The sequence below is a fragment of the Vidua macroura genome, chromosome 3, assembly GCF_024509145.1.
Source record: "Vidua macroura isolate BioBank_ID:100142 chromosome 3, ASM2450914v1, whole genome shotgun sequence".
Lineage (NCBI taxonomy): Eukaryota > Metazoa > Chordata > Aves > Passeriformes > Viduidae > Vidua > Vidua macroura.
In genome coordinates, this window is record NC_071573.1 from 26,841,156 (window position 1) to 26,865,471 (window position 24,316).

The following is a 24,316-nucleotide window of genomic DNA, read 5'->3' on the forward strand; positions in this document are numbered from 1 at the left end:
AAATGAAATTTAAATCCAAGACAAACACACCTCCCTGGACCCTATCTGACAGGTCAGGAAAATGAACTGCTTTTTGACTGGTTTTAACTCATATTATGACAGAAAATTTTTTGGAGCTTCAATACCTCCCTGAGACAAGAAAACCCCTTCCTGTCCTGTTCTGGTTTCCAAGAAAGAATTTTCTGGATTAGAACAAGTCCAGCACAGGACACTGGCCAATAATTTCCATTTGAAGTGAAAGAGTGCCCGCTGACTCTCAGGAGGAAGGGAGTTCCAGGCTGTTGCCTCCTACCTGCTACAAACCTTGCTGTTTGCATCCAGGTCAAAGCATCTGCCATTGCTCTGCAGGTGCCTCCAAGTAGCCATGCAGCTGGTGCTTGCCAAAGCAGAGACAATGAAGTGTTGCAACTGTCCTATCTGATTGATCATGCAGCTCTTTCACTGCTGTTCCTTACTGACTCCTCTGACACTGCAGCCCCAGTAGAGACGCCTTTGCAGAGCTCACTTCCATCAAGTAGATAAGTAAACATGACAAGCTCTTAGAAACAACCTGTTAGCACTGTCCTTGCATTAGCAGACTGCCATGAAAAAATGTCCTCGAGCTTTTAAAGACGGACTAAAAAGTGCCTCTTCAAAGAACTAAACAGTTCAAATGCAAAAATTTAATTACTGCTTAGTGATGCTCGCAACGCTGCACATTAAATAAGCATGAACTGAGAAAGGCCTTCAATATGCAGCTGTGCCCTTTCTACTCCATGCCCCAGCAGAAGCTTGGGAGTCAGTATTGCTTATAAAGGACTGAAAATCCTTGAAGTTGTTTTACATGTCTCTAGCAGCAAAAAGAAATTTTACAATGGGCTGGTTGTGGCTTTACCAGGCCTTTTTTACTTACACACTTTTAGACTCTAGAACTGTATTTTCAGTGGGGACAACACTTAGAACTTGCTCCCACAAGCTGCTGAGCAGTGACAAAAACAGAGGAACAAGGCAATGTCCTGACTCCAAGCTTTACTTGAGTTCCAGAATGTGAGGCAACCCCACTGCACTGCACAGAGTGTCTGTATGAGCAATCACCTATGTGACTGCAAGCTCTGATGAGCAGGTGGGTTCATCAGCACATGAGGGAGTCATTGACACAGTCCATTGTTCAAGTACAGGCCCAGTGCTGCCATCCACAAGCGGGAGGCATGTGCGTGATCAATGCCCTCATCGCCCTGAGCTTTTCTCATTCCTGTCTTGAAGATGCACTGTGATCACCTTTACAGAAGAGCTGACCTTAAGAGGAAACGAGAACAGAAACTGCTAAGAAAGACAGCCACAGGCACAGAAAAGCTTCCTGTGCAGCAGTGTTACTCACAGCCAGCTGCTTATGATGAGCATCCACACTCTCATCAGCTTGTAAGTCAGCAGCACCTGCTCCCCATCATCTTCCTGGAGGACACACACAGCAGGACCGTGCTCAGCAGCCCTCCCCAGCACCCAGCTGTTTGTGGCAGGACCTAGCCCACAGGATATGCATTGCATGTCAGCCTCCTGTCCTGCTGAACACAAGCGTGCCTTGTACTACTGCCTACACTGTGCATTTGGCACGTGTGCAGGAGACACAGCCTCCCTGGAGCGTCACATCTAAACAGAAACAGATTTCAGTAGAATTAGTAAAGGAAAATTTGAGGATATTTTAGAAGCTTCTAGGTTTTAAGGATTTAGCAGGCAATACTCTAATCTCTCTGTAGTCTTGAATCGGTGTTAATGTTTGCATCCACAGAAACCATATATGACTGCTAGTTAGCCCAAATTTCTCTTACTTTGTGATTTTAAGACCACACTAAACTATTGTACCTGGTGTTCAGCTGAAGAAAATGAGAATACCTTAAGAACCCCAGGTAGGATTTTCACACAGTAATAATTCATGTGCATATCACAGTTCTTAGGGAGTGTACTACTCCATACCTTAGTGGCTGCAATTCCTACAGATGCAAAAAGCCTTACTAGATAAGACATTTCCTGTACTTTCTACCTCCAGTGATTAACCATCCATCCAGCAAAGTTATAATAAACCTAATGTCCTGTTGCTTATTAATTATCAGCTCAACAAGCCATTTAAGCAGGGAAGAAACACACAGCAAGCTGTTTCCTGCCATCCTGCATATTTGCTGTAACAAATGGCACATCGAACAAACCAGGCAGGATTTCTGAATGAGCATTGTTTGAAATACACCCCTGCATCTAATTTAGGCATATTTATTCTGGCACTTTCACCATAGGAAGCAGGATTGTCTAAGGAAGTCATTTGAGGTGATTGAAAGAAACCCTCCCACACTGGTACAGCCTTCCCCAAAGTAACTCCCTGTCTCTGGGAGCTGAGCCCCCAGTATCAAAGAAAAGTAACTTTGCCTTTTAATGGGAACTGACTGCAGTGGATGTTGCTGTATTTCATAGTGGAAATATTGATCTTGCAAAATTTTTAGCCAATTTAGTATTTGTCTATCTACTTTGGAGACCATTGTTTTAGGTGACATCACTGAAAACTGTGAAAATTTCTTTCATTCTCCCTTTATCCAGCCTTGTAATTTTAAGCACAGTACCACAAACTAGGTATCTACCCTTCTGACCTGTGAACAGAATCAGATACCCGTGTATCTTGATCTAGACCACACCTGCTCAACTTTTAATTGCTCTCAAATACCTACTGCACTCTTAGTTTTGTTTCAAAGTTGCCCAGCAGAATTTGAGTACTTCAAAGAGGAAAACCAGAACGTGCAATCCATGTCTTCTTTCTAGCTCTATAACAGTCAGACCAAGGAGCAGAAACCTTCCAATAACTCATTGTTTCCTCCTCTGTGAAATTAAAGATAAGAATTTTCCATTTCACTATATATTGCAAGCATTTCTGCACCAGCTAGAATTTTTGTGTTCTTGATGTAGAACTGATGGGGCTTTGAGCAACCTGGTCTACTGGGAAGTGTCCCTGACCATGGCAGAAGGGTTGGAACTAGATGGTCATTATGTCCCTTCCAACTCAAACCATTCTATGAGTCTATGAAATCTAAGATATAAACACCAAACTACAGTAAATCCCATATATGCTGTGGTCCATCCAGATTGCTCTTCCTGGAAGTCTTCCAAATTTATCATCACTCCCATTCACTTTTGACAGCTCTAATCTGATTTTTGGAGTCTCTCTCTAGAGGAAAGAATGGCAATGATCACAAAACACTGGTAATGTGAATCATGAAGAGCAGACCTCACTATCATTCTCATTTGCATTCAAGCACATCGGTATCTTGATTTGCCCTGTTTACAACACCAGTCTGTAGATCAGCTCTGAAATGTCCTTTTCTATCCAAAAAGCCTGATTTTGCTCAAATAGAGAGATGTGCTGAATGTTATTGGAAAGCCATTGTCAAATACTATAAAAAAGATATGAAGTCTGGCTCACCAATAGAATTCACACACAAAAATCAGAAGCTGGGGGAGCGAGGGTTTCAGCAGGGTCGGCTGCTACACCTGAGCTTGCAGAACAGGACTAGGCCAGCATTCACTGCTTCCTAAGCTCCAGTTCTGCTAAGTGGCATGGCCACCTGCCCACCACTGCCTGCCAAATGTGTGTCACTGCTAATTATATAACTAGTTCAAATACAGCAGAGTAAAGAGAGGCATGGAGCCCATCATTACACAGAAATGCTACAAAGCACGGCCTTATTTTACCTACATGAAAGACAGATTTTTGTCACTCGATAGCAGTGTGAGCAGAATCCCACTCATTTTCATGTACAAAATCCAGTGACTCTCAGCAACAAAACTCCTGTGGCTCCTGTTCTTTCTCTCAGAATAGATTTATTAGTTAGGTGCTACAGTGAGGTCCTATTTTCCTTGACTTTTATCAGCTGTATAAATTGGATTCAATACCCTGAATATAGTGTGGCCTTGTTCTACTTTACCCAATAACTTGCTGAATTCTGTAATAAATGAGTAACTCTTTGAACTCTCCTTATCTGTAGCTTCTGCAGTTTGAGACTCTTTAGTGGATGAAGATGCTCAGTCCCTTGTCTAGGAAGACACTCAATGTGCCGTATACACACTGTCAATACATTTTTAGTTGTTTTTCTACATAGAAGGAACAAGTTCTACAAGGCTTATCTCCTCTATCAGGCACAGGACTATGGAACAACCCTTATGACCTTGCACTTGTATCTCATGGGCAAGACACAACTGAGATAGGGACCAAGGGCTTCTCAATGAAATGTTTTAAAGGTGTGGCATGCACTACAGTTCTGCAGTACAGTGCGCTTGCATTCTACTGATTCTAAGCACAGAAATGCATTCCCACTAGTTACTTAAATACAGACATAACAGTATTGAGACACTTGGTGCCACTGCTTTCCCCCAGCTCCTTCCTTTCTAGGACACGAGGGTCACTTGCTTGCCCTGTACCTTCTTCTCTGCCACCATTCCTCTCCTTGTCCTCAGCACTTGATATGAACATTAGGAGTTGCCCATTATAACAGACCTGCATTTAGCTCCTCCCTGTCTCACAACTTCTTACGCTGCTTCAGCCCTTACAGCAAAGTTTGCACAAGCCCAAGATGCAAACCCAAGGTGTACTGGGTGTACATGTGTAGATTGGGCTTGCATAGCCATGTTTTGGTAGCAGTGGGCTACAGGGCTGTCTTCTGTGAGAAGCTTCCTCTCTGTCTGGTAGAGTCAATGCCAGCCAGCTCCAAGACAGTGGCTGCACCTCTGGGATCACACAGTTAAGAAGGGAGGAAAAAATCTGCACAACTGCAGCTGACAAAGAGGAGTGAGAATAAGGGAGAACAGCCCTGCAGACCCCAAGGTCAGCACAGAAAAAGGAGCAGGAGATGCTCCAAACACCAGAGCAGTTTCCCCTATAGGCCATGGTGAAGGCCCTTGTGGCCTGTGGAGGTCCATGGGGGAGCAGAGATCCACCTCCAGCCTGTGACAGACCCCATGCCAGAGCAAGTGGATGCCCAAAGGAGGCTGTGACTCCATGGGAAAACCATGCTAGAACAGGTTCTTGAAAGGATCCATGGCATGACAGAGAGAGGAGCCCATGCTGGAACAGGTTTGCAGGGGACTTGTGACACCAAGGGGACACCACAGGGAACCCACAGGATGCACAGGTTGGAGGAGGTTGGAGTCGTTCACAAAGAACTGTAGTCCATAGGAAGGACTGACACTGGAAAAGTTAATGGAGGACTGTTTCCCATGGGAGGGACCCCACACTGGAGCAAAGGAAGGATGTGAGGACTTCTCCCCTTGAGGAGGAAGGAGCGCAGAGACAACATGTGAGGAACCGACCACAACCCCCATTCCCTGTCCCTCTGCACTGCTGGGTGGGAGGAGGTAGAAAAATCAAGAGTAAAAAACAGACAGATGGGGAGAATGTGTTTTTAAGATTTATCTCTCATTATCCTACTCTGTTTGGTAATAAGTTGAATTAATTTTTCCCCTAGTTGAGTTGGTTTTGCCCATGACAGTAATTGCTGAGTGACCTCTCCCACCCCTTATTTCGACCCATGAGGCTTTTGTTACATTTTCTTTCCTGTCAGCTGAGGAGGGAAAGCAACAGAATGGCTTTGGCAGACACCAAGGTCAATCACCATAGTGTACAGCTTGTTTCCTTCCCTATGACCCTTTCTGTGCAATAAGCCTCAGAAACACACACCAATGCTGATCAATACCTATCAATGAAATGGGCCATTTCATTAGCAACAGATTTCTGCAGGCAGCCTCTCTCACTGAGTTGGCCAGATGCCACCATGAGCTGCTCTTAAATTCCTCCCCTGTAACTTGATGCATCATTGGCAGACAGCAGAGGAAAAATACAGGTAGATTGTGTTCACTCCATCATTGATTTTACTGTAAAAAAGAAAGGCAACTTGGGAAATAAAACATTTCTTCAATTTCTCCTTTTTAATAGGTGAAATTCAAGTCAAAAGCTAGAAGGTTTTCTAGCATACAAAGCCATATAACTCACTAAGAGGATGAGAAGACAATGGGATTCCAGCACCTTTCAATATCACTGTATTGGCTCTGGACCTGACACTGACACAGACCACACCATGGCTGTAACACCAGCCAGAAAACCAGGAGCTGAACACATTGTGCCTCTCTACTTCCATATTTCTAAGCACTAGGTTCAGGAGTCAAAGCCATAAGTCACTTAAGGTCTGCTGCTGATCTGTCATGTAGATAACTGCCCCAAGCAAAAAGTATCAGATAATGAAAAACTGGGGCGGGGGGGCAGGGGAAGCAGTGATTTACAGAACTCAGTTAATGTGCAAAAATGAAGCTGGGCAATGAAACTTTCAAGAGGCTGCCATTGACCAGAATAAATCAGTGGCAGACAGAAGACTGAAGAAATATCTTTTTATATCACACTAATCGGAGGTGACAAGAAAAATAAATCTGCTTTGGAAAGGACCCCTATAGCAGGTCACCCTTGACAGGCACAAGAGAAAGCCTACAGAGGTGTCAGCACAGCAGTTTGCTGAGTGTGCATGCAAGAGCAGGCTGAGGAAAGCCCAAAAACACAAACTTCAGTTTGCTTCAAAGACCCCTAAATATCTGCAGACCCCCAGCACCTGCATCCAGTTATGAGCTTGTCCTTGTTTCAGTGCTACCTTGGAGGTGGGAGGCCTGGGCTCTGTGTGATCATTACTGCTGGCAAAGAGCCATTTCAATGAACTGCTGGGGATTTTTCTGCAGAAGCAAAATCGCGTCCTTCCATGTTTGAAAATGCAATAAAGAAGAGAATTCACAATTGTACAAAAATAACTAGGGGTAGAAATGAAAGTGGGATTGTGCATGACTAATGCTGAGGATGGCAGAGAAGGTATCAGAAAAAAGGTAACAAAAAAGAGGTAAGGAAGGAAAAGAAGGAAGTACTTGCAGGATAGGCAGGTAAGGTCATAGCTGAGGACAGTGTATAAGAAAATGGTATGTGCAAAGGAAAAAGGAAAATGAGAATGAAAACAGAAAAGGAGACAAAGATGAAATTTAAAGTCTAAAAAGCAGATATTTGGGGCAGAATAAAGAAGAAAATTGAACTGTGTGTCAACATCCATACACTGCACGCACCTTAGAGGTACAAGTAAGAGTTTCAGCCTAGATGCCTTTGCATATAATTTGTACTGTATTGTTGCATTCGTTAAGACAAAGCTATTGTCTCTCTGTATTGTTTCCATTTGAAATTAGAAGCAACTTTTAAAAAAGTTGAACAATACATTAGAAGAGAGATAAGCCTTTTATGTGCCATACTCAGCTGCAAGCCTCACCACACAACCACATTTCATTGTTCCAGCAGTTCAAGTAAATCTAAAAGCTAAACTCAAATCTCAGAAACCAAAAATCTATCACAGCACCAGAGACCATGAAAACAAATGAGTACGAGAAGCAAGTTGGAGCTTTTCCCATCTGCTCTGGACTGTTACAAAGAGTGGTTCTGCAACAACAGTTTTTCACTTGTGATTCATTTTAAACAATAGATCTGAGCCTGTGTAAGAGTTACTTGTCTAGTTCATGCTGGATGTTCCTGACAAAATGCATAAGGGAGAATTAAAAAAAAAAAAAAAAAGTCCCTTTAAAAATGAAAAGATATACTTCAGAAGAAAATCCTCTAGCTGACTCTGCTTGCAGCATCCCAGAGCAACACAATCTGCCTGCAGTGGATTTCTCTCTGCTGAAACTAAAACCTTACAATGCTAACCAACAAATCCTGTTCGAAGGAACCTCTTCATAAAGCACACTGTGCAAGGACTTGTGAAGGTGGTCTAGGACTATTGACTACAATTTAGGTCAGAAGGGTCTCTCATCTTCTCCCGGTGCCATCACCACCACTTTAGGTTGCTCTGGGCTTTGTCAACAGAGCTTCACTACCTCTCTGGCCAATCTGTTCGGAAACTTTTTTCCATGAAATTTAATTGCATAATCCCTTTTTGCAACTTGTGACTTTTGCCTTTTGTTCTTATTAGTATGCAACCCTAAGATGATTTTGCTCCTGTCTTATCCATACCCTCCCCTTAGATATCTGAGAGAGCAAAAGATCCCCTTCAGCCTTCCCTCCTCAAGCCTGAAATTTTGCATGTGCACCTAAGATAGAGTTTCTCCTTTCAGAGTGTTACACCACATTAACGTTTTCAATTTTCTTGTCAAAAGCATTTTGTAATCAGCAGACCCTCGGCGTCACCTGCTGCTTGTGTTACACAAAGCTGCTTGGGGATGCAGCCCCAGCCCTGCCCTGCCATCTGTGTGCACGGAGGGCAAGGACAGTGTGCCCAGGAGCACCGCAGCACACTTACACAGGTATGGGCTTGGCTCGGATAGAAGCTTAATTACATTAGCCCGAGTAAGTCATTCAGCAAAACCATTCCAGCAGACAGCCAAGAAACACGTCCTTGAATACCAACTCATCCCTTCAGTACTGGTCCTGAATAGGAATTAAGGAGAATGAAAAATACTTCAGATCTTACAAACACCAGCCTGAAAAGGCAGTTGTCTAGATGGCTGCTAGGATTTTGTCACTGTCACAATCTCATGGTCATCCTCAACCTCAACATTCATACAAAGCTAATGTGATACAGTTCTGACTCATCATTACTTTTTTACATATTTGAAATCTCAATAGCTTCCAGCAGCAACTAATTGCTTATTAATTCCACCACAGAAGATGCTGTAAGGGATTTACAGTAATTAATAGAAGCTAATCTTCTTTCTGAATTATCACTCCTACACATGAACTAATGAAGCAGTGACTGACCTCCAAGCTCCAGAACTGCAAATACAAAGCTTAATTCTGTGCTACCTTTTCCATGGTCCTCAGGAAAGGTACTGGCTTTGTGCACGACAGTAATACAAAACAGTGCTTTCCCTTTTTTTAAAGAAGCCAAGAGAGGACAGTTGCATCCATCAATTCTTCATCCATCACCTTCCTGTCACCTTTCAATTTATTTCCGTCACTGGGAGGAAAGTAAATGCAGCTCATAATCATGAACCCTGGTGACTATTTATAACTACAATACACTCCACTGCTAATCCTTTACAATACCTCTCCCAGATTTATTTACTTTTGCAATAAAGCTGAGATTCACAGAATTGGCTGCATTTGCTGGGCATTCTTAACTCTGTGCTGATAATAAGCAGACAGCTATACAGGAGAAAAAAACCCTCTAAGTCAGAAAGTCTGAATCAGCTCAACTTTATGTTTTAGTTATATGCAGACATCGTACATCCCATCATCCATGAGGTCCCACATTTCCTAGGTGCACTTATGATTAGCAGGACAGGGAGCAGTAGAAATGCAGCTCTCCTTTGTCTGCTTGATCCAGCCTGTCATCCAACAGGCACATCCTTGCTAACACACCGAATGCTTCTCCATTGACCTCCGGAGTATCTGAAGAGCTACACGACACACTTGCTAGGATGCCAAATGAGTTGAGCCCCCTTCCAAATCACAAGCCAATTTTTCTTAAATGATGAAAAAGTAGCTGCAGATCAGTTAGGCTCATTTTAATGGAGAGCAGCTGTAAATGCTGGCACGTATAATTACTAAAGGAATGCCACAAATATTTAGATAACAAAAAATACAAACAACCACTGTGATGACAAAGGTAAGAGTGATAAGCAGCCATGATTTAAAACAAACTAATTATGTCCAATAAATCTATTCTCTTTCTGGAAAAAGAACATAGGAAATTTACTAAATCTGGTCATGAGCAAAACATACTGGGATGTAGTGCAGCTGCAGAAATGTCAAACTATCCTCACAAGGTTATACTTGACATTCTGGGGAAAATGCAAACAACAAAACTTGGAAGAAGAATTCGTAAATGTCCTTAAAGAACTATAATTAGTTGTTGCAGGTCAAAACTATACCAAATAGTAGGATGGTGGAAGAGCAAAAGGAAAGCAAACTTTGCCTCTTAAACTTTGCCATTAACTGAAGGAAATAAATGACAGGCACTCCAAAATTCAGATGCTAATACAGCATTCTGAGCAATCTAACACGGTAATAATCACGCTGTTACGCAAAACTGTACATCTGATTGTCCTGTGTTGCGTCTTTTAAGTTATGGAATGAAATCTTATCCTTCAATCCAAGTTCTACTTCAGCTTCAATTCAATTTCATCTATGCATTTTAATTTGAGTTGCCAGGGAAAAAAAAACCAGATTTTGACAGGTTTTTCACACTGTTTAATCTGGGGTGGGGGGGAGGGAGGCAGGGGGAGGGGAACCAAAGACCAAGCCAACCTACTCTATTATCATGGGCATTGATTTGTGTAGCTACAGGGCTTCTTCAATATTTCACCAAAAGTCAGAATGTTGTTTCACAAGAAAAAACGTACTTGACCCCTGTGTAAGTGGCAAAGACAACTATTTCTAATGAAATATATTTTAAAATACATAGGTTTTCAGAAATCGTAACTCACCCACCTCTCACTCACATTTAACATTGTCAAGCTATTTTTTCACTTGCTGAAGCATCTGGGCTATCTACGACGTAACAGTTCAGTGTCTCCTTTGGTGTTACAGGGTAAAGTCTGTTGGGCTGAAAAGCTCTGTGCCATGTCTCCAGCAAGCTGCTATCTCCTCCCTTTTCAAAGGAAAAATGCCATGCTATCAGAATTAGATTAAAAGAAACCACAGCTTAGTTGCCAATGAAGCAGTGCTCATTTATGTTCTGGAGGCCAAAATGGAGAGGCTTTCTGCTCAGTAACACTGACCAGGAATATGCTATTCTGTACTAATTCTGGCACTTTAAATTGAAGACTCCTTAGTTTGGAATTTTGCCACTACTTTTCTACACAGATGAGCTGTAATAATCACTGAAATTAGAAGCATTGCAACAGAATGATTATTTTAAGAAACAGAAATTGGTAGCATGACAAATTAAGAGATAAATCCAGAAAACTAATCACTTTCGTAAAGGAAAAAGATGAAATCCTGGAATATGTCCATAACATTTCAGATAAGTTATCAGGAAACAGCAAGGTGCCCTATGAACTCACCTTTGGCCACTACTTCCCATGAGACACACAGGGCACCACTAATGTTAAGAGGCTTTCTGGGGGATACTGATGGTTTTCCATCAGGGATCTAGTGATGGTTTTACCCTGAGGATGTGTGATGGGTGGTCCACCACTCTTGGCTGACTGGCAGATTGACAGTAATATTACCCTGATCACAAAGTCTTGGTGATCCTTGTTTTGGCTCTATGTGCTGACTTACAGGGCACTTTCCTGTACAAGTCATGCAGATCTCCTGTTACATCTGACGAAATGGTAACACTCTGGGTAAGAAAATGATGGAAAAGAGAATCTCATTCTGCCAGGATATATTTATACTGGGTTGGAACACAATAAGTTAGAGTGACACTGCTTTTGCTACTCTAACTAATATATAAACCCCAATGTAAATTGTCCTCCTGGCACATCCAGATGGGATGGACATTTTTCTGGACATTTTTCATAGCTTTTATGAAAGCTGCTGTGGTCTCAAGTGATCAAACTATTGACAAGAGCAGGAGTTCAGTCTCCAAGTTTATTCCACTCCTAGAGAAGTCTACAGACCCACCATGATATTGCTGAGTTCGTGTTAACAACAGCAACTTTCTCCAATCCCTCTTCCCAGTTGTATATCAGAGGCACAAAAAAAACCTATCAGATGGTACAAACTGTCTGGTGCTCCTGACCTGGAAAAATAAGAACTGAAGCTAAGGAGAAAGTCTGTAGGTACTATTAGCAATTCTCTAGAGTTCTTCAGAATTTCATTTTCCACATTGGTACAGGTTGACAGTTCTTAAAACTTTTAAACATGCCATTTGGCCAGAAATATGCAAATTGTCACCTGTCTCAATACTGGGTGAAGAATAAGATATCCACAAGTTGGACTTCAGCTGTGATGAATAGTGCCTCTGTCTTAAAGATTATGTTGTTGCAAATATACGATTTAATTTTCTTCTTGCTGAAGTAAAAATGTACCTTAAGCAGCGTTTATACAGAGCAGTGGAGGGATACACACACACACACACACATATATATATATATGTATATATGTATGTAACATTCTAAGCTGTGTGCAACAGACATGCTAGAAAAAGGATCACTGTTCTAACCATTTTAAAACAAAGGTAATAGGTAATAGCAACTGGGACCACATTAAGATTCTCTGATAAGCTGATTTTCAACTATTTACATGCAAACTACTTGTTAAATAGAAGATACCTTCAATATAAATAATAGACATAGGGACTGGCAGAGTATCATATTCAGAAGATTCAAGTTTAAAACATTTTCAATTATTTGCAAACTATTCCTCACTGCAGGATACATATTAACCTGCAGGTAATGGAACAGTGTACCTACAGTTTTCTTTCAATGTTAAGGACTACTAAAGAAGATGTTTTTCCTTCTGAACAATGCAACTACTTCAGTAACACCTTGCTACTATTTTTGAAGAGCAAAAAAACCCTCTTCAACAACAACACTCCACACAAGAACAAAGATTTGAGATTTTGTTCAATCTAGATGCAAGATAAATCTTTATTCAGACATAAAAGCCCCACCATTGGGAGAGTTTTTATGGATACTTTAGTATAATACAGAAGTCACTCTTCTCCAAGGATTGTTTTAAAGCCTAAGTTAGAATTTGCAGATGGATTATTATATTTGATAGAGGGCTTAGCTGTGGGTCCTATAAAAACCACATGAAAGAGGGCAGAAGGGATAAAAATCAATAATCATGTCCAATGTTCTTATGTGGCTAGGAGGATGGATACTAACAACACAAAAAACATACCAAGTTATTTACCAGTTTTTGATGCAAGCTGCAAAAATAAGGAAGTAGCTTTAAAAGAAAAATCAATTATGAATCAGTTATTAACAACAGAGCATATTTTCTGCTTAAGATGCCTAAACACAGGCATGCTGCTCTGTAGCTTCAAGTGACTCACACCATTTATTGCTCACTCACAGAATGGACAGGAATACACGAGTTTGGCAGCTTGACAGAGATTTGTGGAAAATCTCAGTCAGGTATCTCAACAACTGTCAGAAATAAAATGGATCTTGTTAAAGCATGGACAGCCAAGGCATTTGTAACAGGCTTTTAAGCTAACCTTCCAACAGTGAAAATTCAACACCTATGAAGACAGCCACAAGCCGACAGGTCACTACTGGGCTTTGCCTTACATGCTCGCCTTACATCAGGAAATTTAGAAGCAATAAGTGAGAAATGAAAAAAGATAAAATGGAAGACAGTGTATTAAATAAAAACTACCCTAGTATTTGAAATCCATTACTTTCTTGGAAGTAACATTCTTGAAGAATTTCTCTGCTCTGAAAATTATAATTATTTCACTACAGAAAGAACTGCAAGCATTGGATGTAATTTGTAACAGTAACTAGGAATGCTTATGATGATCTCTGACTGGCTTTAAGGCATTATTTCTTGCATTTATTTAGCCTAATATCTCAGGTACATTCTGTTACTCAAAGATGGGTGTACATGCACTAACAGAAAATTGTAATATTTCCAGGATTATTAAGTCAATTTTGGGAACTGTCCCATTTAGTACTCTAATTCTATCTCTCTCAGAGAGCCTAGGTAGAGCCAAACCATGCACTTCATGTATCCAAATGGTCATCACAGGTCACCCCCATGACAGCACTGGAGAGTATGGTGTCCCAGGGGTGCAGCCTCTGCAGGAGACAGAACCAAGGTTTTAGGAGACAACAGATACTTCTCCGTTTTCTCAGGGGAAGACAGTGCCCAAAGAGATTAAAAATGTAGCAGAGCCACATGCTTCCCTGCTCATCCATCCTTTACAGGTACCACACTAAACAGTGGTATTATCAGTGACTGGTGTAGCACAGAGGGAAAAAATGCAGCTGTTTAGGGAGGAGACACTTCTGCCTCATAGTGCTTCCTTAGGGACAGCAGAGCCGTGTGTTCTACCATATGGTGCTGCTTCTCATAGGGTTTGATAATGCCCACATAAATTTTGCTACATTCCAAGTTCAGCATGAACTTAAATCCCAGCTCTGCTTCAGAGTTTCAGGTCTTTGTTGGCTGGTGCAAAGTGCCTTAAGAAAACATGTCCCAGCATTCATTTTAGTAGTAAATGGAATGACATGAGGTAGAAGTCATTCTACAGAACTGTCAGCACTTACAAGGGTGTAAGTCTATAAATTTCATTAAGCACATATACAAGGCTTTGCTCTCTCCCTCTTAAAAAAACTCAAACACTAAACAAACCCTCTCCCAAAACCCAACAGTCAAAACAAGACTGAAACAACTAATTTTTTTCTGGGTTCTTGTACTTTTAGCTTCTCTTTTCTTTAAAGCAGCAGCTATTTAAAGATGGCTGTAATAAATTCATCAGAGATTAAAAAGAAAAGATGCTAAAATAGTCTGAGACAACAATTTTTGCTTGTTTACCTAGAATGAAATTATAAGCAAAATAGCATTAGTGTAGAAATGCAGCAGAACTGTGCTATAGCATAGTAAAAATCCTCTCAGACTTCCTCAGTGAGAAAAATAAGCTCGTAACTGCTTTTCATTCTTCTGCACAAGGAACACTAGTTTTAGGAAAAGATCAGCCTCCTTTGTGGCCCATGCATCTTTACAAGAGGATTGTTCTCACCTCTGACTTCACTGGTAGAGGTGCAAGAACCAGACTAAACACTGCTAGAATTATCAAGCTGATATTCAGGGCTGGCATTTGGGGTAAAAAAAGGTGTCTTTTTTTTTGCTATAAGTTGAGAAAATTTGGTCTAGCAGGCTCCAAGTGGCAGTAATTGTGGCATACCACAATAGTGTTTTAACATTATTTTTCAGGAAATAAACAACTTAGAAAGTTGTCATGAAAGTCTCAATGATTGCAAAGCTAAATACAGCTGGTGTTCCAGCTCCTGCTGTGAGAAGGTTACTTTCTGTGCATGGGAACTGTTCTCCCAAAAAGCATTTGAAAAAAAAAAAGTGCGAGTCAGGACTAGCTCAAATCTGAGGACAAATGAAAGGGGCTGACAGACAAAAGAAACAGGATTCAATGACAAGAAAGAAAGAGCACCTACAAGACTCCTGGAAATTTCTGAGTACAGGAAAAGAAAGAGATTACATCATTCCTCAGAAAACTTTTCTTGATTGCTATACATGTTAGCAGAAATAATGTCTCTTACTAATCAGATACATACATGCCACCGCAACCATGAGTTCATTTAAGTATAAATTTCCCAATAAGCACAGGGACCAATAGAACAGCACTTCAAGTATTCTATACCCAGTTACTTCGGGCCACCGTGAGGCTTTTGCTGTGTATGGCAAAAATACAGGGGAATGACAAGGCAAAGCTGAATTACCCACTGATGAGCAGTCATGAGGTCATAACAATTTTAAACTTTTTGACACAAAAATTAGTTTTGTTGCATAGCATTTTTATGTAAATGCTATGTTTAAGGCATAAAGAGTCCACACATTCAAACTGCTTCAGCCTCTGAAAGACTATGCTAAAACAGCACATGCTGACCTGCCACACCAGCAGAACAAAGGTGTTTGGTGGCATCATTCATTCCAGCTTCCACACTAAGCATGCTGCTACCAGCAAGGTTACTCTGTAAGATGGACTTGGCCAACCTGCTACAACAATTGCTCATCATGCCATACTTCACTAGCAACATCACAACAATTTGAAGAAGGCTGTATGAACCTTGCCAAAGTAATTGAAAATCTGGAGGCATTTTGCCTGTGATCAGCACAGCTCACAAAGTAGCAAACCTGTATTTTTATGAAAGAGCTGCAAACTGACAAGGCAGCACAATGTAGAAACAACTCCCCATTTTCTGTGTGCAGAGTGGTTTATTTAGTTCTGTAAGTCAGATGCAGCACAATGGACAACAGTGAACTCTATGTGTAGTCATAGTGTGCACTGCCCTGCATTTTCTTATCACTTGTATAAGCACTGCGTAAAATAAAGGCTTTAATAAGATATATGAAATATAGGTTCTTTATGACTGATTCTGACCATGGAATCATATTGATCCTAGCAGATATGTCTGCACATGATCTGGAACTTTCTAGATAGAAAGATCTTTCTGCATGGATTTGGTTGCAGGATCACGTCCTAAGAATCTAAAGACAAATTAAAGACAAATGGCAAACTATTGAGATTAAACAGCAAGAGTTGAATTTAAACATAGCAATGCTTCAACAATTTTCCAACATAGAACAGAGGCTCAAACCAACATGATTCAACAGAAAATGGCAGAACACACTGTTTCAACTCTGGAGAAAATGCCCCCCAAAAATATGTGAATATTTGCTTTTATACAGTTGTCATCCTTTGGGAGGTACAGGAGAAAAAATACCCAAATACTGCCTCCTTATTGCTGCAGACCAAAATTAATTTTTCTTGGTATTTTGCCAGTTCACATCCCAATGAACTGCACCCACTAAGCAAGGTCACATAAATGATTGTGAAAACAAGTTTCCTTTGTGCATGAAGAAGAATTAATCACTTAGAAAAATGTGACACCTTCAGTAATACTTCTGCCACTATGCAATATTACTCTAAATTATGCAATTCATCAATATAACGTTCATAAATGTATTTTTGGGAAAAAATGACCCTAAGTAAGTTTCTGCATAATAGCAGCAAGTGGGATTTCTCAGTGAAAGTGAAAATCTGGAGGAACAAGAATGCTGGAAGACCATATGCCAGACAGAATTTTCCAAACTAAAACCAGGGCCATCTGAAACTCTGAATCGCCAATCATGAAAGCAGCCCTCCTTTTTCTTTCAGCTGCAAAGAAATTTGAGCAATGACTTTGCAAAAGATGCATAGAATAGACAGTAAAATATTACACACTCACAGGGATGCCCCAACTGACAGTTTTTGTGGATTCCTTTGAGTTCTTTTGCTGCCTGATTTCATTCCTCCTTTAAACCCCTTCATAGCTAGATAATTACATGTATCATTGCAGCCCATTTCAGAAGTTGCTACATTCAGTATGGCTTCTAAGACGTTGTATATTATCTGGCAAGACCTCAGAGCTAAAACGTCCAACTAAATCCTGCTAATAACGAGTTCCAACTACTTTGCTCCACCTCTTCCCTCAGCCCTTAAAATGTGCTAAATCCATGACCTAATCTGACTAGCAGTACTCAGTTTCTGAAGGATGAGGTTGTGTGAACTGATTATCCTGAGGCCTTCTACCTACACTCCTTATTGCAGCACGCGAGATATACGGTCAACAACTTATCAGATGGGAAGGCATGATCTTGCATAAGCCAGACTCGAACATACAACAACCAATACAGGAATCTCTTGTCATTTTTTGTTATTGACAGCTCACACAGCAGTGGAGCTGCACAATAAGTAACTCATAGCTTTTAAATTATTTAGATCTCAAACTTAGACATCTCTACTAGTAATAGACAAATGAGTTTTTGTTCAGCAACAACCTAATTCCACTGTCTTCACAACCAAGGGCAAAACTTCTAAAGGCAACAATAGTTCGGGACAATGCCTTGAAAGATGCTAGTACCACTGCAATTCTCAACTCACACACTAAGTGATTTGCATAAAATGAAACAAATAGGGATTGTCAGAATAATTTTCAGTCCTGTGATACAGTGTCATTACCAATCGGCATAATTTAATTTTAATATCATAAGATAATGGTCCACTGTTTCTGCCAAAGTAAGCCAAAAAATACACATTTAGGCATGTTACATCAGATGTGTTACACTAAACTCTTTGTTTCACTCATACCTCTGAATCTTGTATGTCATGACTGTGGAAATTCCCACTTGCAAATCAGTGCCTAAGATGCCCTGTGAAACACAATCTAAGATTGCTGTGCTGCACAGCTGGGAAGAAGTCCAAAGGCTTTCTGCTTCTGTAAAGTAGGTAAGGTGCTAATGAGAACATCTTTTCTTTTCCCTATAAACTGACCAATTACCTGAATTCTGATTAGCATAGGACCTGATTTTCCTTCAAAGCAAGACAAAAGGGGAAAATGGAGGCAAAATAAAGGCATCGACATCTTCATTTAGTGAACAAACATTAGACATGGAGAAATAAATTTTAGTTTTGCTTTAAACATTTCTAATTGCTGATGAACTGCCTAATGAAAATAGGGCCTGCAATGGGTCTGGAGGCAATTTAGAGATTACTCCTACATCATGATGATGTCAGCATTTTCTACATTGCTAGACAGACTTTTTTCTACCTGGAGACTGTCCCCCAAAGTTGGCAATCCAACAGTTTTATCTAGGTAATGTCACAGAATCATAGAATATCCAGAGCTGGAACTGGAAGGGACCCATAAGGATCACTGAAGTGCAAATAATTGCTACATTTTACAGAGTTTTTTCCCTTCTCCTGACCCACTGGTGATCAGAATATCTTGGTAAAATTTAATTTGCAGAAACTTTTATGTAAACATTTCTCCCCTCAATACTTTTCTCTCAAAACATAGCAATATCATTTATTCAGTATCACAGCTCTAGACTTCCAATTGTGTTATTGTATTTCCTTCTTCCTAATTGTCAGCTTACTGCTTTTTTAAACTTCAGTAGCCAAAAGTGCACATATTTTAACTTTAGCCTTCAGAACATCATGTAGGAGAAGTGCATTTATGCATTTTGCACTGCTGTCAATGCATCTTTGCACAAGGTCTATTTTTGCTGTAGGTGGTATAACACTGTTGATGCACAAAGTTCACAATCTGGTAGAGCAGTCAGACATCCTTCATTGCAGGACCTCTGCCCAGCCAGCCATTCTGTACCCCTGCAGTAAATCACTCCTAACTGAGGGTGAAATTCACTCTTTGTTGGATGTCTACTAAAGGACACCTTCTCAAAGGTTGGATGTTCAATCTAATCCAAACTAGGCTGTACAAATTGCCCCGAATGCAGTGAAGAGTGACAATGCATCTCATCTCATGCTAAGACAGATGTATATGGGCTGAACTGCCCTCCAGAGAGGCACTCCTCACAATTTGGCAAGGTGAATTGGATAGCTAAAGGACTGGTTTACAGTTAAGTTAAATCACGGCTTATCACTGTCCCCACTTAAATCATTGTCCAATTTTCAGACAGCTGTTCGAAGTAAAATACACCTGAAATGCACTGTGTGCTTTCCTCATTGATCTGGACTCTGTTCCTTGTAAACCAGAAAAAGACCAAGAAGAATTTAAGACTTTTATCACCCAATACACTTATGTCCCCTCCCAGCCTTTGTCCATGCTTGATAAAATATTTCAGTCTCTTAACCAAAAGCACTGCACAGTGCTGGTTGTAGGAGTGAGCCCTTCCAAAGAGAACCCTTCTTGCTGGAGCATCTCATTTTGAAGTGAAGCATTAATTAATTATGGAGAATACAGGATTTTAAATGGTTTGTTACACAGAAGATATTTCTCCTACTTTCTTAATAGACATTTGTGACGCTGTTCCTCACGAGAAAATTCTTGCTAAAGAAAGATCAAAGTAAATGCTTACTATAGGAACTTTTTTCTTTGCAAATAACAGGGCCAAATTACATTTTAGAAACAAGCACTAATGCTGGTCTGAACAGAAAGAACAGAGAGAATTTTCAGAACAAAATTAAGAACAAATATTCATACACATAAGATACATAGACCTCTGCTCTCATAATTTTAACACCAGTGATTTTAATGATGCACAAAATTATTTTTAAATCCAGATAAATTTAATATATTTTTCACAAGAGGAAGCAAAATAAATATTAAAGAATATGTGCTCAGATATCAACTCCCCTTGTTTGTGGTATGGGAACTGTGGAAAGCACTGCCAAAGCACTTCAAAACAAGTATCAGTCAAATAAGAATCCCAGGAAACTCCATCTAAATCCTGTTCTTAAAATGCAATTCACAAACCTTTGATAACAAAGGTATCCCACTTAGATGGTTCTTCTTGAAATGACTGTGCTGGCCCTGAGGTTTAGTTGCCTTCATATCCATATCTTTTCTTCCCCACTCTCCAAAAACTGTAAAGATTTTTGACAATACTCAGTCTTTGCAAAAGAATAGAGTAGATCCTCTCCAATAACGAAAGAGCAAAACTAGAAGTGCATTTCATACATCTTAAGCTTCAGTAAAACTTTCTTATAAGAGCTTGTTGGTTTAAATTTGCATCACTGTCACACACATGCTAGCAGGAAGCTGTTCCTCAGTGTCCTGTTTTTCGGTATTATACAACAGAACTGCTAATTTCTGACTATGAAGTGCTGTAGGATGGGCATTTAGGGCTTTACAATACTGGTATTCTGAGGTTAATTTAGTTGCCAGACCTGAAAATGCCACACACAACATCTTATGTTGCACCTAAGCCTGCAGATCTGATTTCTGTCCGAGACGCATTTTATTGCTGGACTTTAGCATATATGTTCTTGACTACTTTTTAGTGATCTACAAATGCCAATTACATTTACAAACTGAAGCACACATCTCTTCTCCTATTTTTTTCTACTCATACATGTACAAATCTTTATAGACATAATTCTTTGGGATTTGAACAAAGGAAAGGAACTGACTAACTACTCTTTGCAGCTGATAGTGCACAGGTGGGAGGTTTTGTTTCCACATCTCTCTATTCCTGACCTCAGAGGGATTTTATGTCACACTAGTGCTGCAGAGCCTTCTGCCACCTCAGTCAACCAATCTCAAATCCCGCTGGTGGGTTCCTGAGAATGTAGAGATGTCCTCGCAATGCAAATGTCTACTCTCTGGTTTTAGAGTGGTGCTTAGGAAAACCTGCTTAGGTTTCCTAAACCAAGGCAAATTTCGAAGAGATCAAAAAGCTTTTAAATAGAGAATATTGTTTGTAATATTTTAACCCGAAATTCACAGAACATCTTCTTTCTTCTTGACCCAAAGGTAACAATTATTGACTCAAAGCAATTAGATACATATTTAGCAGATCTCAGTAACATACTGGACATTGTAACATTGATTTGTCTACCAAGTGAAAGGACACAGATTTGGGTATTATGTACAAAAGAGCTCTGGGGGTCCTTTGCCAGATTTCTACACTATTCTCCACAAGTCAATGACAGAATATCAATATCTGTTCTAATCAAAGCTCTCCAGAATCATAATGCACAAAAAGAAAATCTTAATTCTTGGGAACTTTATATTACTTGCAACACACCAGAAATTAAGTACAAAGATAAAAACCCAAACAAATACCCTCCTGCCACATAGAACACCCACCCACTACCACTACCCATAGCTCTAACAAGTCAAACATATCCCCACTGAATTTTTCATAAAGGTGAAGACAAAAGCTTGAGTTCAAGCCAAGCAGCTAGATCATGTCATCTGTTCTCGGGCTGACAAAGGAATGATCAAAGAGTACATATTTGTAGTGTTTAGTTTAGTCTGTAAATATTGATGAATTGGATTTAACAGAACAGTGCAGACTACAAACAAATTTATTTAACTTTAGCTTTTAGCATTGCACACTCCAAACGTAGATTTTTGTTGCCTCTTAAATCTAGTTGAAATTGAAGACCAAAATTTGAATAGTCCTCCTGGATTTGACTGGCCTTCAATCATAGAATCATTGAATGGCTTGGGTTGGAGGGGACCTTAAAGACCATCCAGTTCCAGCCCCTTGCCATGGGCAGGGACTCCTCCCACTAGACCAGGTTGCTCAGAGATCCATCCAGTCTGACTTTGGACACTTCCAGGGATCGGGGCATCCACACCTTCTCTGGACAACCTGTTCCAGTGCCTCCCCTCATTTACAGGGAAGAGTTTCTTCCTAGTATCTAATCCAAACTTATCCTCTTTCAGTTTGCAGTTTCCGTCTTGTCTTGTCACTACATGCTTTTGTAAAAAGTCCCTTTCCACCTTTCTTGTAGGCTCCCTTAAGGTACTGGAAGGCCACAATTAGGTCACCCCAAAGCCTTATCTTCTCCAGGCTGAACAATCCCAATTCTCTCAGCCTTTCCTCATAGGAGAGGTGTTCCATCCTTCTGCTTATTTTTGTGGACCTGCTTCAACAGGTCCATGTCCTTCCTGTGCTGGGGACCCCAGAGTTGGACACAGCACTGCAGGAGGGGTCTCAGCAGAGGAGTAGAAAGGCAGAATCCCCTTCCTTGGCCTGCTGCCCAGGCTCCTTCTGATTTAGCCCAAAACACATTTGGCTTTCTGGGCTGCCAGTGAACATTGCTGGGTCATGTCCAGCTTTTCATCCACCAGCACCCCCAAGTCTCTCACTGCAGAGCTGCTCTTGATCTGTTCATCCCCTAGCCTGGACTGAATACCACAGTTCACCCTATTTGTTCCACAAGAAGAAAACCACAATGTATCAGGTGTGTAGATGTAATAAAATTTTCGTGGATGTTTCAGCTTGTACTTGGGAGTTGTCAGAACAACAATGCAGTTAAACAATATACTCAAAAGCATCTGAGTGATCAAATAATAGAGGCATACAAAGCTCCCAAAGATAAACACTGAGATTTCTACTAGTGGAGTATGAGCTGCACTAAGCAAAAGCTTTCATGTTCTAAAAATAAAGTTAATTTGATTAAAACATCGTGGAAACAAAGATGCAAATGACTAAACTAATTTCCTATTCTTGTCTTAGATGACTGCTACCTAATCCTTAAGTAACTCTATGTATTCAAGTGCAGGAGGAATAGATCAAAGAACTATCCCCCCCCAAGAAAAAAAATAAACCTAGAAAAACAATCAATAATTGATTCTGTTTTAATTAAATATTGTTATACTTGATATAGAATTGTCCTTTATCGGTTGCAAGCCCCTGCACAACCATTAACCCTTCTAACAAGGAAGGGATACTTTCTTGATACATATTCTCATATAATATACAGATTGCATTATGGAAATATTTTGTATGAAGCTATAAGCCTGAGATAGACAACGTCACTAGCCCTTTTATTTTTCTTTTAATAAATAAGAAGATATGACTACATTTACTTTCAACCTTTTCTCTCAGCTTATTTTCTACTATTAGGCAACTACTTGGAAGGAAACAATTTCAGAGAAAACAAAGCCTTTCAAAAAAAGAAACAGAACACAAGTATGTTATGCTTTAAAGAGCAAAAACTAGTATTCCCTCTTTACTGCCCAGTATTAACAAAAAGCTTCACTATATTTCATGTTAAAAATGTTCCTTTCTTCAAGTTCTTTGAATATTTTTTCCCTTTAGTTCAGAAGATAAATTGTTCTACTCATATACATAACTTACTCTTTAAGAGTTTCACTATTTTGGGATGCTTAAGTAGGGTCTTGGGACACCAGAGCTGATTTCTAAGCCATTGAAAGGAACAAAAGGACAAAACACTGCAATAGACAGTGGTGGTCTTTTTAAGAGACCACTTCTAGGCACAGAAGCCCATTAGTACTTCCCTCATGAGGAAGAAATATTCCTCTACAAGATCTTCATTTGACTGGCAGCAGTAAGAACCTAAAAAGAAAATTGGTCCTACTTATGCTAACCTCTGGCAAAAAAATTAAAGCTCAACTTGTCTCCTGAGTCAGCTCACAGCACAACGTCCCATGCTGCTTATTCAGCAGCACCAAGGCTGACACTGTCACCCAAGTTGCCCTGTCCCCACACTTGTCCTTAATAGTCAGCAGGTCCCCAGCCTGAAATCATATTCACTACAAAAAAAAGCCATTAAGTGCTCAATTATGCTGTATTTTGCAGATCTTACCCACTAGCCATCCACAGAATCTGTGGGGTTGGCTTTAGTACGCCTATCCTTACTGATGTGTGTGAAATGCAGAGCGGGGAAAAAATTCAACTTGGTAACTTGTCACCCATTTATTACTTATCTTCAATGATTTCACTTGTCAGAGAAGCCTGACAGCCCTCCTTCTAAACTTGACTAGGAGAAAGGCAATGTTTCTTTGAAGTCATGCAGCCTGCAGAGTTATTTGAATTTTCTCAGATTTTTGATAGTTTTGACCAGAAAAAAATTAACTCCCAGTTAGTGCACTGAGAGAAAAACATGGCTCAGCCCACCCAAGGTAACATTTGGAACATTCTGTTATCTAGAAAGCACATAAAAACATACTTGCCTTCCATAAAGATCCTGTTCCAGTAGATTTTTCCAACTTGATTTCCTCCAAGAAATATTAGATTTGATAAAATCAGCATTGAAGTGCTAACAGATGCTAGGACAGCATGAAGTCGACGACGAAATCTTGGTGAGAAGAAACATTCCTGAGGGGCAAAACAAAAGGTGCAGATGAAGTTAACAATCCCTGCAAATTTTCAAGCAGCATTAGGAAAAGACAT

The 24,316-nt window shown here is 40.2% G+C and overlaps 1 protein-coding gene across 3 annotated transcripts in view; it reads right to left on the minus strand.

Annotated features, from left to right (window-relative positions):
• HHAT (hedgehog acyltransferase) overlaps nucleotides 1-24,316 on the minus strand; it is a 138,989-nt gene that overhangs the window by 25,563 nt on the left and 89,110 nt on the right. For all 3 annotated transcript variants that reach the window (XM_053974439.1, XM_053974438.1, XM_053974437.1), the window contains one exon: nucleotides 24,097-24,241. In XM_053974439.1, the coding sequence (XP_053830414.1) occupies nucleotides 24,097-24,241 (145 nt within the window). The remainder of the gene's footprint in view (nucleotides 1-24,096; nucleotides 24,242-24,316) is intronic.